Source organism: Strongyloides ratti, assembly GCF_001040885.1.
Source record: "Strongyloides ratti genome assembly S_ratti_ED321, chromosome : 1".
NCBI classification, from domain to species: Eukaryota; Metazoa; Nematoda; class Chromadorea; order Rhabditida; family Strongyloididae; genus Strongyloides; species Strongyloides ratti.
In genome coordinates, this window is record NC_037307.1 from 6,839,239 (window position 1) to 6,852,463 (window position 13,225).

General features: G+C 25.1%; 8 protein-coding genes across 8 annotated transcripts; 4 read left to right on the forward strand and 4 right to left on the reverse strand.

The window, feature by feature from the left end:
- Positions 1-108: 108 nt before the first annotated feature.
- Positions 109-2,108, reverse strand: SRAE_1000215400 (Sn1-specific diacylglycerol lipase beta; the record flags this gene model as incomplete). Its single annotated transcript, XM_024649198.1, has 2 exons — positions 109-1,975; positions 2,014-2,108. The coding sequence occupies 2 exons, from the start codon at positions 2,106-2,108 to the stop codon at positions 109-111; spliced, it is 1,962 nt and encodes a 653-aa protein (XP_024503099.1).
- Positions 2,109-3,479: 1,371 nt separating this feature from the next.
- On the forward strand, positions 3,480-5,030 carry SRAE_1000215500 (Protein phosphatase 1G; the record flags this gene model as incomplete). The annotated part of the gene is made up of 2 exons (XM_024649199.1): positions 3,480-3,535; positions 3,620-5,030. 2 exons carry the CDS (start codon positions 3,480-3,482, stop codon positions 5,028-5,030), a joined length of 1,467 nt encoding a protein of 488 aa, XP_024503100.1.
- A 129-nt stretch (positions 5,031-5,159) lies between these two features.
- On the reverse strand, positions 5,160-5,573 carry SRAE_1000215600 (Glutaredoxin-related protein 5, mitochondrial; the record flags this gene model as incomplete). The annotated part of the gene is made up of 1 exon (XM_024649200.1): positions 5,160-5,573. The coding sequence occupies one exon, from the start codon at positions 5,571-5,573 to the stop codon at positions 5,160-5,162; it is 414 nt and encodes a 137-aa protein (XP_024503101.1).
- A 167-nt stretch (positions 5,574-5,740) lies between these two features.
- SRAE_1000215700 (Serine/threonine-protein phosphatase 4 catalytic subunit) lies at positions 5,741-6,913 on the reverse strand (the record flags this gene model as incomplete). The annotated part of the gene is made up of 5 exons (XM_024649201.1): positions 5,741-6,298; positions 6,343-6,371; positions 6,425-6,611; positions 6,668-6,791; positions 6,843-6,913. The coding sequence occupies 5 exons, from the start codon at positions 6,911-6,913 to the stop codon at positions 5,741-5,743; spliced, it is 969 nt and encodes a 322-aa protein (XP_024503102.1).
- A 1,387-nt stretch (positions 6,914-8,300) lies between these two features.
- Positions 8,301-10,483, forward strand: SRAE_1000215800 (Calpain-7; the record flags this gene model as incomplete). Its single annotated transcript, XM_024649202.1, has 2 exons — positions 8,301-8,411; positions 8,462-10,483. 2 exons carry the CDS (start codon positions 8,301-8,303, stop codon positions 10,481-10,483), a joined length of 2,133 nt encoding a protein of 710 aa, XP_024503103.1.
- A 302-nt stretch (positions 10,484-10,785) lies between these two features.
- Positions 10,786-11,283, forward strand: SRAE_1000215900 (Hypothetical protein; the record flags this gene model as incomplete). The annotated part of the gene is made up of 2 exons (XM_024649203.1): positions 10,786-10,846; positions 10,883-11,283. 2 exons carry the CDS (start codon positions 10,786-10,788, stop codon positions 11,281-11,283), a joined length of 462 nt encoding a protein of 153 aa, XP_024503104.1.
- Positions 11,284-11,518: 235 nt separating this feature from the next.
- On the reverse strand, positions 11,519-12,019 carry SRAE_1000216000 (Putative succinate dehydrogenase [ubiquinone] cytochrome b small subunit, mitochondrial; the record flags this gene model as incomplete). Its single annotated transcript, XM_024649204.1, has 2 exons — positions 11,519-11,696; positions 11,739-12,019. 2 exons carry the CDS (start codon positions 12,017-12,019, stop codon positions 11,519-11,521), a joined length of 459 nt encoding a protein of 152 aa, XP_024503105.1.
- A 239-nt stretch (positions 12,020-12,258) lies between these two features.
- Positions 12,259-12,959, forward strand: SRAE_1000216100 (Ubiquitin-conjugating enzyme E2-17 kDa; the record flags this gene model as incomplete). The annotated part of the gene is made up of 2 exons (XM_024649205.1): positions 12,259-12,309; positions 12,348-12,959. The coding sequence occupies 2 exons, from the start codon at positions 12,259-12,261 to the stop codon at positions 12,957-12,959; spliced, it is 663 nt and encodes a 220-aa protein (XP_024503106.1).
- Between the last annotated feature and the right edge of the window lie 266 nt (positions 12,960-13,225).

Genomic DNA, 13,225 nt, shown 5'->3' on the forward strand with positions numbered 1-13,225 from the left:
TTTTATTTTTATATTATACATTTGTATTGATAACATAAATAAAAAAATAAAAGTAAATGCTTTCATAATATGAGAAATATAATATTATTTAAAAATATTTACATTTAATTATATTAAATTTTGACTAGTTGAACTTTCACTGGGAAAAGTAGAAGATTGAGATTGTTCCATTATTTGTTGTAAAGCATTGACAACTGCATATGGAAAATGATCCAAAGCGACCCGAGCATTTAAGTGAATTTCAGACAAACATTCTGGTGTAATCCAACGCCAATGAGCTGTTTCTTTATCAAACTGAATATGAAATAATTGACCAGGAGGTAGTAATTTTGTTCGATCTGCCTGATATGTCGTATGACGCATATTTATTCGTGTCTCTGTTATTGGTTCTTCAATAAAATCATCACTTGGTATAGAACCTTCTTCAATATTATCATTATAAAATGGAATATTATTTCTTCTTTCATAATTAAGACCATTTATATCAATTCTTTCTTTTTTAACAAATAACTTAAATATTCCTTTAGTTAATATTTCATATTTTTTCATTCTTGTTCTATATAATTCCTCCTCAATAGCACATTTTAATTTAAATAAACTGTGATAAGACATTCTTGGAACAATATCTTCACCAACAATTATTGATAAAACAGAATCTTTTAAATATTTTCTTCCTTCATTATCTAAAACACATCCTGGTGGTGAAATAGAATAACATTTAATATTTCTAGAATATTTTTGTTTTAATAATAATGTTAATAATGCTCCAACGCCTCCTCCTAAACTATGACCCGTAATGACAAGATCATATGATGGATAATCAAAAAATGTTTTATCGAGAATCTGAGAGTTATCTAACTTTGTTAAAATATTTTTTGCAACTAACAACATTCCTTTATGTGCTTTTACTTTCATTTCATCACCTTCAATTGTTTTATCAGAATCAACATCTAACATAATGACATCTTCATGTAAAGAGAGATCTGTTACAAAGTCATGTATTGATGCTGAACCACGAATAGCAATTACAATAGAATTTGTTTGATGATCTAGGCATACAATAAAAGGAATTTGAAATACCATATTTTCAAAACTAACAAATAATAAATCTTCTCTTCTAATACCAGTTAATGTCATAAATGCTTTTACATTTAATAATGATTTATTTTCTTCCTCCTCTTCATTTTCAAAATCATTTTCTTTTTTTGGGCAACAATTAACTTTTTTAATAAATTGCCAAATTAATTTTTTATTTGAATTAAGAGCAATAAATGTAGTCCATCCATATACAGCTAATGCAAATTTAGTAAATCTATTTGTTCTATTAATATGAATTATTTCCATCCATTCTGGAACTTCATTATTTTCAATAATTTCATATGATGATTCTTTTGTATCAGAATTATTTAAAAATAAAACAAGACCAGCAAGAATATCAGAAATGACAAAATCATTATCTAAGAAGAAGGCTGTTAAAATATCAGCAACTTCATCTAATGCATTATTTATTTCATGATCACTAGCTAATCGCAAATATTTTAATATTTGCCTTAAAGTTTTTTTATTTTCTGTGGCATAGTAGTCTAAATTTTTATTACCATGTTTACTAAAAACTAATAATACACCAACTGCAAAGACAAATAATAGAATTGCTTCTAATATTAATGCAACTAGTATTATTATTTTAGCATTACAGGAACCATTTCTTCTATCTATAAAAAGAAATACACTTGCAACACCTGTACAAATTCCCTCTGAAATAAAAAGAACCATTTTTATATATAATAATTTTGAAACATTTTTTCTTTTTTCAACTTCTAAAATAGTTCCTTTTCCTGCTTCAATTACTAATAATATACATACTAATATGGTAAAAAAATTAAGAATAAGAAGAAATGCAAATGCTTTAAAATAACGTTCTCCTTCACATAACTTAAAATTATATAAACTCTGTAATATCAACATTATTAGAAACCTAAAATTTACGTCATTCATCATGTTTATAAAACATACCAAAAAAATCTAATAAAGCTTTCCAGAAAACCTGGAAAAACAAAGTCATCCGAAGCAATATTCCATCTTCTTCCAAATGCTATTAGAGCAGGCATAAGTAATACCAAAAATATATTAATAGACACCTAATAATTTGACAAAATAAAAGTTTCGAATATAGATATTATTGTTTAATCGACCCAATCGTTATTTAATATTGTTGTGTCTTTTAATTGTTATTGCATCTATAATAAAAAAAAAAAGTAAATAGAGTTAATCCAGAATAACGTTTAAAAATGATTGTAAGTAAATCATTATGATAATATTTAATAAATAATAATTATTAAAACTGATAGAGTATCATAATATGTAGAAATAAGATGTACTATCAACTATTTTTATCAGGAAACAAATGTTACGTAAAATGATATATATGTATTAAAAAGAAAAAAAGTTTTTAGGAGGATTGTTTTAACATTTATTTTTAATATTACTATTAACAATTTTTTTTAATAAACAAATTTTTAAAAATTAAATAAACCAAAATTACAAACACATATATATATTTTTTTTAATATATAATAATATTTAAAAAAAATGAATAAAAAATATATTTGATTTACAATTAAGTTAAATATTAATGCTAATTTTAATAAAAATTATTATATTTTTAAAGATGACTATTTTTAAATGTTGTAAAAAAAAATATTATTTCACCATAAAAAAAAGAACAACAATAGTTAATATTTACATGTAATGGTAATGTTTTTCCACAAAAACTTCTCAATTTATATCACGAATTTTAATAATATAAAAATTTCTGCAAATCAATTATTTCGCAAAACAAATATTTAAAAAAAAATACTGCAACCATTATAAAATATAATATTATTAGTATTATTTTAAAATATCAAACTACTGAGTAATAAAAAATTTTTAAACATAAGAAAAACTTGAGAAAAAAAAAATTCTACTTGACAAATGTTGATAAATGTCATAAGTTTTAATGCTATATTTTTTTTTTTTCAAAAAATCTTTTCATTTTTAAAGTTATAACAATAACCTAATTCTCTGTTTATTTTAATATTTAAAGATTATATTTACATTTTTTTTTAATAGATAAACACTACATTATCATGAAAATAGCAAATAAGTAATTTGAATACATGGTATATGGTATATTATATTAATTTAACTTTTAATTTTAAATCTCCGCCTTTAAATAAAAAGGCAAATGGATTAAACATATATCTTTAGTTAAAAGTATGTAGTAAAAAATTATATATTCCTTCATTCAAATATATATTTAAAAGCCATCAAAAAGATTTTATTCATGTATAAATGTGGAAAAGCGTGCATTTCATATTCGTCTTCCAAAGAAAGTTTGTAGACGTTATATCTTGTAGCGAGAGCAAATTACCCCGTCGTCCTCGAGAATAAATGCTTCATCCTTATTTTTGAATCACTTATACATAAGGATATATTAGATGTTATCTATTATTAAGAAATTGGTTTTTTTTTTTACATTTATTATTGTTATATGGTGATTTTTTATTATATTTTCTTATTTAAATAATTGAAATATTTTTATCATAATTAATTTTTTTTTGAATTTTAGACTAAATAGTCTGTTTAATATAATGGGTGCCTATTTAGACCGTCCTATAACTGAATCACATTATGATTATGGAAAAAATGACAAAATTAAATATGTCGCTGCAAGTATGCAAGGATGGAGAACTGAGCAAGAGGACGCACATAATGCAATTTTAGATTTAGAAAAAGACATTCATATGTTTGCAGTATATGATGGTCATGGTGGTAAGGATGTATCCACGTACACTGCAGATCATTTTCCCCAATATCTTATTCAACAAGAAAATTGGAAAAATGGGGAATTTAGTAATGCCTTAAGTGATGCTTTTATTTCATTTGATGATGTCTTAAGGCAACCAGAAGTTTTAAAAATATTGAGCAGTATTGCACAAAAACCTTGCTCATCTGAAAATCGTGTTGATAATGATAGTGATGAGTCCAAAAATTTGACTACTGAGTCAGGAATGAAAATTGAAGATGTTCTTCAACGTTACGGTGTCCAACTAAATAAAGCAGGAATAACTACTGAAGAGTTAGTGGATCAGGCAAATGCACTTTTACAAAAAAGAAATTTATCAAATGATGAGGATGATAAAAATGAAATGACAGAAATTGGTAAAAAAAGGGCGCCACCTCCATTAGAAAATAGACCTGCAAAAACTATAAAGTTAGATGATATTGATGATAAATCAGAATCATCTAATGATTCAGATTATGATGATGACAAAGCTGCAGAAGATGCTGAAGAAGAGTTATCTGATGAAGAAAATACAGAAGATGAGGAAAATGATGACGATTGTAGTATGGATGATATGGATGAGGAAGAAGATTATGCAAATGTTGGACCTGAAACACCCGGTCTTGATTCAGGTACAACTGCTTGTGTTGTTGTTATACATAAAGAAAATATAACAGTTGCAAATGCTGGTGATTCTCGTGCTGTTTTGTGTAGAGATGGAAAAGCAATTGAACTTTCTTTTGATCACAAACCAGAAGATAAAAGTGAAAAAAGTAGAATTGTTAAGGCAGGTGGTACAATATCTGCTGATGGTCGTGTAAATGGAGGTCTTAATTTATCTCGAGCCTTAGGGGATCATTATTACAAACAAAATAAAGATTTACCATTGGAAGAACAGATGATATCTGCCAAGCCTGATATTGTTGAAGATAAAATAACAGATCAAGATGAATTTTTAATTATTGCTTGTGATGGTATTTGGAATTCGATGTCGAGTCAAGAGGTTGTAGATTTCGTTAAAGAATTATGGGGAAAAGAAACTTTAAAACAAATTTGTGATAAAATAATGGCAAATTGTCTTGCTGAAAACACAGAAGGTGATGGTACAGGATGTGATAATATGACAGTTATTGTTGTTGATTTAAAAAATACTACTGAATTGGGACAATTTGATAATTTTGAAGATACTAAACAAATTGAGTAAATGGAGGTTTAATATATGTTGATCTCTTTTATTACTACTTAATTTTTTTTGTTCTATTTTTTTTTTTTAATTTTATTTATATAATATAACAAATAACAATTCACTATAAAGGACCACTTTCAATAAAAGTTAATTTTTATCTGAGAATTTTGTTTTTATTCCATGCTTTTCAAAAAATTCAGTAATTTCACCATCCTTATGCATTTGAACGAGAATGTCGCTTCCACCAATAAATTCTTTATCAACATAAACTTGAGGTATTGTAGGCCATTCAGAAAATTGTTTTATACCTTCTCTTAATTCTTGATCTTCTAAAACATTATATCCTCGGAAAGGAACTTCGTGATAGTCAAGAACAAGTTTGACATTTCTTGAAAAACCACACATTGGCTCATCTGCTGTTCCTTTCATAAAAACAACAACCTTATCTTTATTGAGATATCCTTCAATTCTATCTTTTAATTCTTGTGATAAGGAAGATGTTGAACTGTTAGAACGAACAAAAGTTTTAGAAAGATTAATAAACCTAAGTGTACGAAGCATCTTAAATTTAAAACAAATTTAAAAAAAAAAAAATTTTTAAATATAAATATTTCCGATTTAAACGGTATAAGACAACCATAATACAATAAACTAACTTTTATTAGAATTTAATGTTAGTATTAAAATACCGAGTTGAAATTCATACATTATTATCCATTTTATAGTAGTTACAAGAAATAATCTGGTGTAGGTTTTTTTGCAGGAGCACCTCTGTTTTCTTGAGGAGCAGCCTCAAATACGGTAAAATCCCTATCCAAATTTTCAGATAATTCCATGATAGCTGCAACATTACCACAACGATAACAATAATTTGGAGCTGACCAAACGGTACAAACAGTTTCTTTAAAATGATATTTATAACCTTCCATCACCAATTGATGGGCACGGCATATAAGTTCAATTTGATTTTCATGGCAGAATTTCTCTGTAACGTCATTTCCAAAAAGATATCCAGCACCTCTTGGTGATATTTGAAATCCATTTCCTTCCTCAGGATCACTCCACAATAAATCACACATTGGTCCATCATGAGGAACTTCTTGTCTTCTGTCTATTGGTCTTATGGCATCAATATGAGAAATGGCAGGTGATAAACCTCCATGAACACAGAAAACTTTATTGCTAACAATAGCAGCTAATGCAAGGCAATCAAATACCTCTGTGCACATTTTCCAAACTGAAGCACTGCCATATTTTCTTATACATTCATCATAAAATCCATAAACCTAAAAAGTTTTAAAATATATATAATTTTTAATGTAAAAATTACCTGAGTAATTTGGCGAGATTCATGATTACCTAAAAATATTTAAACAAAATAATTGATAATTAAAGAATAACAATAACATTACCTCTTATGAGTATTATGCGATCTGGATATCTTACTTTTAAAGCTAATAGAAGAAGAAATGTTTCTACAGAATAAAAACCCCGATCAACAAAATCTCCTAGAAAAAGATAATTAGTTTCTGGAACCCGTCCACCAACACGAAACAATTCTTTTAGATCATAAAATTGACCATGAATGTCTCCACAAATCTTAAATAAATTGTAAAAAAAATACTTATTTGTAAATTAAAAAAATTAAAACAAACAGTTACAGGAGCATCTACACATTGCACATTAGATTCTTGAATTAAAATTTCTTTTGCTTTTGCACATAACACTTTAACATCAGATTCCGGAATTAATTTACAATCAAATAATGTTTCAATTTGTCTGAAAATATTATTATTAATATAATCTAACTAACAATATTATTTTTCTTACTTGTCAATGTCACTTAATTTTGGTCCAGCCACTGAAGTAGAAGACAAATATTCATCAATTTCGGAAAGCATAATATTTAACTAACATTAATTGTGACCAAATTTCAAAAATAGATAAGGGATAATTGAAAAATTAGGTTTAGAGAAATTTCAATTTTTGTCCCCCTTAAACTTATGCTACAATACTCATAAACGTTGTACCACAAGGACATCCTATTAAGAGATATTTTGAATTATAGCGACTAAGATAAAAAAATTTGAATGTTAATTTGAAACATTTTTTATTTTTATAAGTTTTTTTTATAAATATAAAAAACTTTTATATATATTAATTTAATAATTATTAATTAATAAGTTTAATTAATTATGATTTTTATTGAAATAAATTGTTAATTCTTCAACATCTTCAAAGTTTCTTAAAATATTTAAATAAACTGTCTACTATGAATCATAATTGTGCTAATAAAAGTATTGAAAAATGTATAAATTATTTTTAAATGTTATTTTTTATATGGAAACAATGGAAAATTTATGACTGAAATATAAAAATATTTTTCAACTTTTTTTTATTTATAGTTCTAAATTTTGTTTAAAATTGTTAATTTTTCATATAAAATTAATTGATAACAGAATTTGTAAACAAATTATGACATCTTTGAGAATATTTTAGTATAAATGTTTTATGATTACTAGTAAAAACTGAATATTTTCATTTCTCAATAAATATTATAAAACAATTTTTATTATACATTTTTACAAATAAATTACTAAAAATAGAAATTATTTTAAAAATATTTGTGAAATTTTCCACCCATTGTCAATACATACTTTCCATTCATAAAATGATTAAGTATTTAAATACAATGAGTATACGTTTATCTAAATAAAATAATATTTCAATGATAAGTTAAACACTTTTTTATTTGATTGATAAGATAATAATTTTTTTTTTCATTTTAATATTAAAACTTTTTGTTTAACAAAAAAAAGTTGTTCTCAATCTTTTAAAATTTAATAAATTACTATGCACTTTGTAAAGTAAAAATTTTTTGTGTTATATTTGTTTATAAAATTAATATTTTAAAATTAATAATTTGTTACACTTGAAAAATATTGAAAATTTCAAATAATTAAATATTAAATAAAAAAGACTTTTAACATTTTCAAATATTAAACTATTTTAGTCATTAACACAATTTCAAAGGACATTTTAAGTTTAGATTTTTGATTTTTTAAGTAATTTTTTTCCTTTTGTGATCAAGTGTTTAAAAAAAGTACTTGTTTTTATTTATTTATTTTTTTTTAATTTTAATATATCTCTTGTCAAGACGTTATATTAGAAAAACGTCTATTTCACCTTATCATATGTTCTGTTTGCATTTTTAACATGAATGTGTTTTATTACAATTATTATACAACAATTTATTAACATTTGATTTTACACATTATTTTGTAAGAGATGTCATCTCTAAGAAATTGTGTAGCAAGGGCAATAGCTCTTGATGAAAGTGGTGATTATGAAAAAGCCATCCAAACATATATTGAATGTATTGATATTATTATGAATGAGGTATTTTTTTTTCTTTTATTTTTTTTTTATTATTTTAAAATAAAATTTAGATGAAAAAAGAGAATAATAGTAAGAAAAAAGAGGAAATGAGATTGAAAATTGAAAGATTTATTAAAAGAGCAGAATATTTAAAGTTAGAGATAAAAAAAAATACTATATCAGATGATATGTTTCCTTCAGTCCCAACAGATGATTTAACAATTTCAAAATTAGATCCTTCTGAGAATATTAATGAAATGATAAAACGTCCATCATCAAATGATTTATTATCAAAAGATGAAAAAAAAGTTCTTATGGAAACATCATTGATAAATGGAATAAAATATGTTCCTTTTATGGACATCGATTTAAAAGAGAAATTTTTTGGTAATGGAAAGTTTAAAGATCCAGATGGTTTATTAAAATTATCAGGGAAACAAAAAGAACAATTAAAATGTTGGAAAAGAATTGATGAAATCTCATCGAAACCAGTAATTATTGATAAAATTGATTGTAAATCTGTAAAACAAACAGTTGTATCTGACTGTAGTTTTGTTGCTTCTTTAAGTATTACCTCAGAATATGAAAATAAATTTAAAAAACAATTAATATCTAAAATTTTATATCCACAAAAAAATGGATATCCTGTTTATAATCCTTTTGGAAAATATATGGTTCAATTGTATGTAAATGGTATTAAACGAAAAGTTATTATCGATGATTTGTTACCTGTTGGTGAAAATGGAAAAATTCTTTGCTCATTGTCAAAAAATCCAAATGAATTTTGGATATCATTAATTGAAAAAGCTTACATGAAAGTTATGGGTGGTTATAATTTTCCAGGATCATCTTCAAATATCGATATGTATGCATTAACTGGTTGGATTCCTGAAAGAAGTCCTTTAAAAAGTGCTGATCCTGACAATCATATTGATAATGATTTAATTTTTAATAAACTTCTTAGTAGATATCATCAAGGTCATTGTCTAATTACCGTATCAACGGGTCAATTATCAAAAGAAGAACAGGACAGGACGGGTTTAGTTGAACTTCATGCATATGCAGTTTTAGATTTAAGAGATATTGATGGATTGAAATTATTAAAATTAAAAAATCCTTGGACACATTTTGAATGGAAAGGAAATTATTCAGATACCGATACTTTAAATTGGACTCCAAAATTAATGAAACTATTGAACTATGATCCAAAATATACTCAAAATAATGATGATGGTATTTTTTGGATTGATTATAAATCATTAATACATTTTTTTGATGTATTTTATATAAATTGGGATCCAAAAATTTTTCCATTTAGTGAAGTAGTTCACGATTCATGGGATGCTGGATCTGGACCTGTTAAAGATTTGTATTCTGTTAGTCAAAATCCTCAATATACATTAGATGTCTATCCAGACCATGAAACAACATCAGTTTGGATTCTTTTATCACGTCATATTACAGAAATCAGTGATTTTGAAAATAATAAAGAATACATTACTGTTATTGTTTATGAAAGTGGAAATAAAATTTATTTACCTTTTGATATTAAACCAATTCATAATGGTTCAAGAATTAATTCTCCACATTATTTAGGTCAATTATTAATCAAAGGAAAAGGTATTAAAAAATATACACTTGTTGTGGCACAATATGAAAAATCAAAAACAATATTATATTCATTGAGAGTTTTTTCAACAGCTAAAATAAAACTTAAGAAGATCATAACTCAACATAAATTTACCGAAAAATTGAGTGGCATATGGAGTGATAATGAATCAGAGAACAAGTCAATGTTTATGATTGTTTTAGATGATTCATCCGATAAAAATGATTTGGTTTTTGAAATTAAAGCTCCTAAACAATATCATGTTTGTCTATATTTATATTTAGTTTCACTTAAACGACCAACTCATAATTCATTTGAAACTAAATCTTGTGATAAATATAGAAACGGATATAATGTTTTAGAATTAAAAGATGTGCCATCAGGAACATTTAAAATTGAGGTTAAGACACATATTGAAAAGCAATATGGACCATTTTTTTTATCAATACAATCATCTTGCAGATTTAAAGTTAAACCAGCTTGAAAACTTTTTGTGATAATATTATTTCTAAATTTTTATTAGAATGACTAATATTATTTAAATATATTTATGTGGTTTAAAAAAATATGTTGTATCAATTTTTATTATCATAAACATTAGTTTAGTATTATATATAATAAATGTTTTTCTTTAAAATTTAACAGCTGTTAATATAATACTCGTGATTTTTAATAAAGGTTTTTCTTTTAAAATTAATTGTCAGAATTTTAAATGAAGAAAAGATTAATATTTTTACCAAGACAAACAAGTATAAATAGATATGAAAATGTTACAAATTATTTAAAATGAAAGTATTACTTGTTGCTACTTTTATAATTATTGTCATTCTCTTTATTCAGGCAAACGGTAATTTTTAAGAAATATATAATATATATTTTTTAGGTGCTGTTTATGATAGGAGACATGAATATAGAAGAAAATCAATTCCAGATTGGAAATATAATCGTTTGGTAGAAGAAGATTATTTTAATAAAAAAAAATATTATGATTTATATCCTCGAGAAGACTTTGAGCCCACTGATGACAGCTATGAAAGAATAAAAGTAGAAAAAGTAAGAAGATATCCTGGTTATTATGATTCAATAAATCATGTAAGAGGTAGATTCTATAATAACAATTATTGGAATGAAAATAGACATATTGGTAGAAGACGCAACTATGATGAATATGATTTTAGAAAAAATAGTGACCAACAAAATCCCAATCAATTTTGGGAAAATGGAAAAAAATATGAAGTAATAAACGGAAAGACATATGAAGTTTTTGACGCAGGCACCCACTAATTTTTTATATCAATTATAATTGATGTTAATTTGTAAGAACAAGTTTTTGTATAAATTTGTTTTTTAACAAATTACATTTTTTAAGAAATAAATTATAAATAAACTTTATTACTTCTAAATAGTAATTTCTTCTTAGAGCCATTGAAGAAAAAAAAATTCTATTATTGTTGACATACAAATCATAACTTTTTCACATCGGGTAAAATAAAATCATCTAATTTTTCTATGATGTAAATTAAAGAGCAAAAACCATTTCAAAAGCTTTTGTCAATCCAACATCATTATAGTTGAAATGTAAAAGTCCAGCTAAACAAGTAATAGCAAAGACAATAGCTGAAGCACGACCAATTTTAGCTAAAGTATTTCCATAAAGGAAAGGACGAGCATAGTCAGTAGTAACCATGTGCCATCCACTAAAAATCTATTTATTTTTTTTTATAAAACACTGAACCTACAGATAAACATGGATAGAACAACCAATAGCTAAAGCCATATCCATTGCTGGACCATGAATAAAATAGGCAGCAGGAATAAATGGCATAAAAGCAACAGTCAAATACTTTTCAATCAAAAATTCTTTTGCTGGTTTCATGTCAACAGGAAGTGGTTTGTTGGATAATGCCTCAAATTGTGGAACTTTTGATGCTACTCCAGAGCAAAGGCGAATACAAGAAATAGAAGGATTAATTTTAAGAGCACGAGCTCCATTTATGGCAATACGTGGAAGAAGAGACATTATTGTAGTTTGCTAAGCTAAAAATATTCAAAAAAAAGATTCAATAAAATAAAAAAAAAAGGCAAATTTTTCATTTTACAACTTATCACGTACAATGTAAACTCTGGTGAAGCGAACACAAAACCAAAAATAAAACAAAATTATCTTAAAACGAATGTAAATGCACTTTATTATACAATTTTTATGTACAAACAAATTTGTAAAAACTTTGTTATTTATTATTTCTTTTATTTTTCAAAATGAGTAATCAAATGAGAAGGAGACTTATGATGGATTACAAGAATATTAAGGTAAATTATTTAGTTTGTTTGGCTTAAATAATTTTTAGAATGATCCTCCACCAGGAATAGAAGCAAGACCAAATCCAGAAAATATATCAGAATGGGATTGTATAATATTGGGACCAATTGGAACAATTTTTGAAGATGGTGTTTATAGATTAAAAATGGAATTTAAAGATGAATATCCTATAAATCCACCAATATTACGTTTTATTACAAAAATGTTTCATCCAAATATATATGCAAATGGAGATATTTGTCTTGATATTTTACAAAAGCGTTGGCTTCCATCATATACAATTACTTCAATATTAACTTCCCTTCAGTCACTTTTAGATGATCCTAATTGTGATTCACCTGCTAATGCAGAAGCAGCAGAATTATTTCAAAAAAATAGGGCAGAATATAATAGGCGTGTCAGTGAAGTAGTTATGAATTCACTATTATTTAACGGTAAACTAACTAAAAAACAGGAACGAAAACTTGAGCACATGGACAGAACAAAAATTCCCTATCTAGAAGATTTAAATGTTTCTGACTGTGAAAAAGATTTATTAAGTGATAGTGAAGATGAAGAAAGTGAAGGAACATCTGATACACTTTCTACTGAAACAGAAAAAAATTCTCCAAAGTCATCTGACCATATGGAAGATGAGTAGTATCATTAATGTAAATAACTTTATAATTAATTATTAAAAAATCCATCATATTTATCTCATTAATAAAGATATTTTTTTTGTATTTTCTAACTTTGAATGGACTATTTTACTTTTTAAAAGTGGCATTTTTCCAAATAAAATAAACATAAAAATAAAAAGTTTCTTGAATTTTTATGGTTACAAACATGTGGATTGTTTTTTTTTCTAAAGATAAAAAATATTTTGCCAAGATATCATTTTATTGACATATAAATTTCTATATTTAT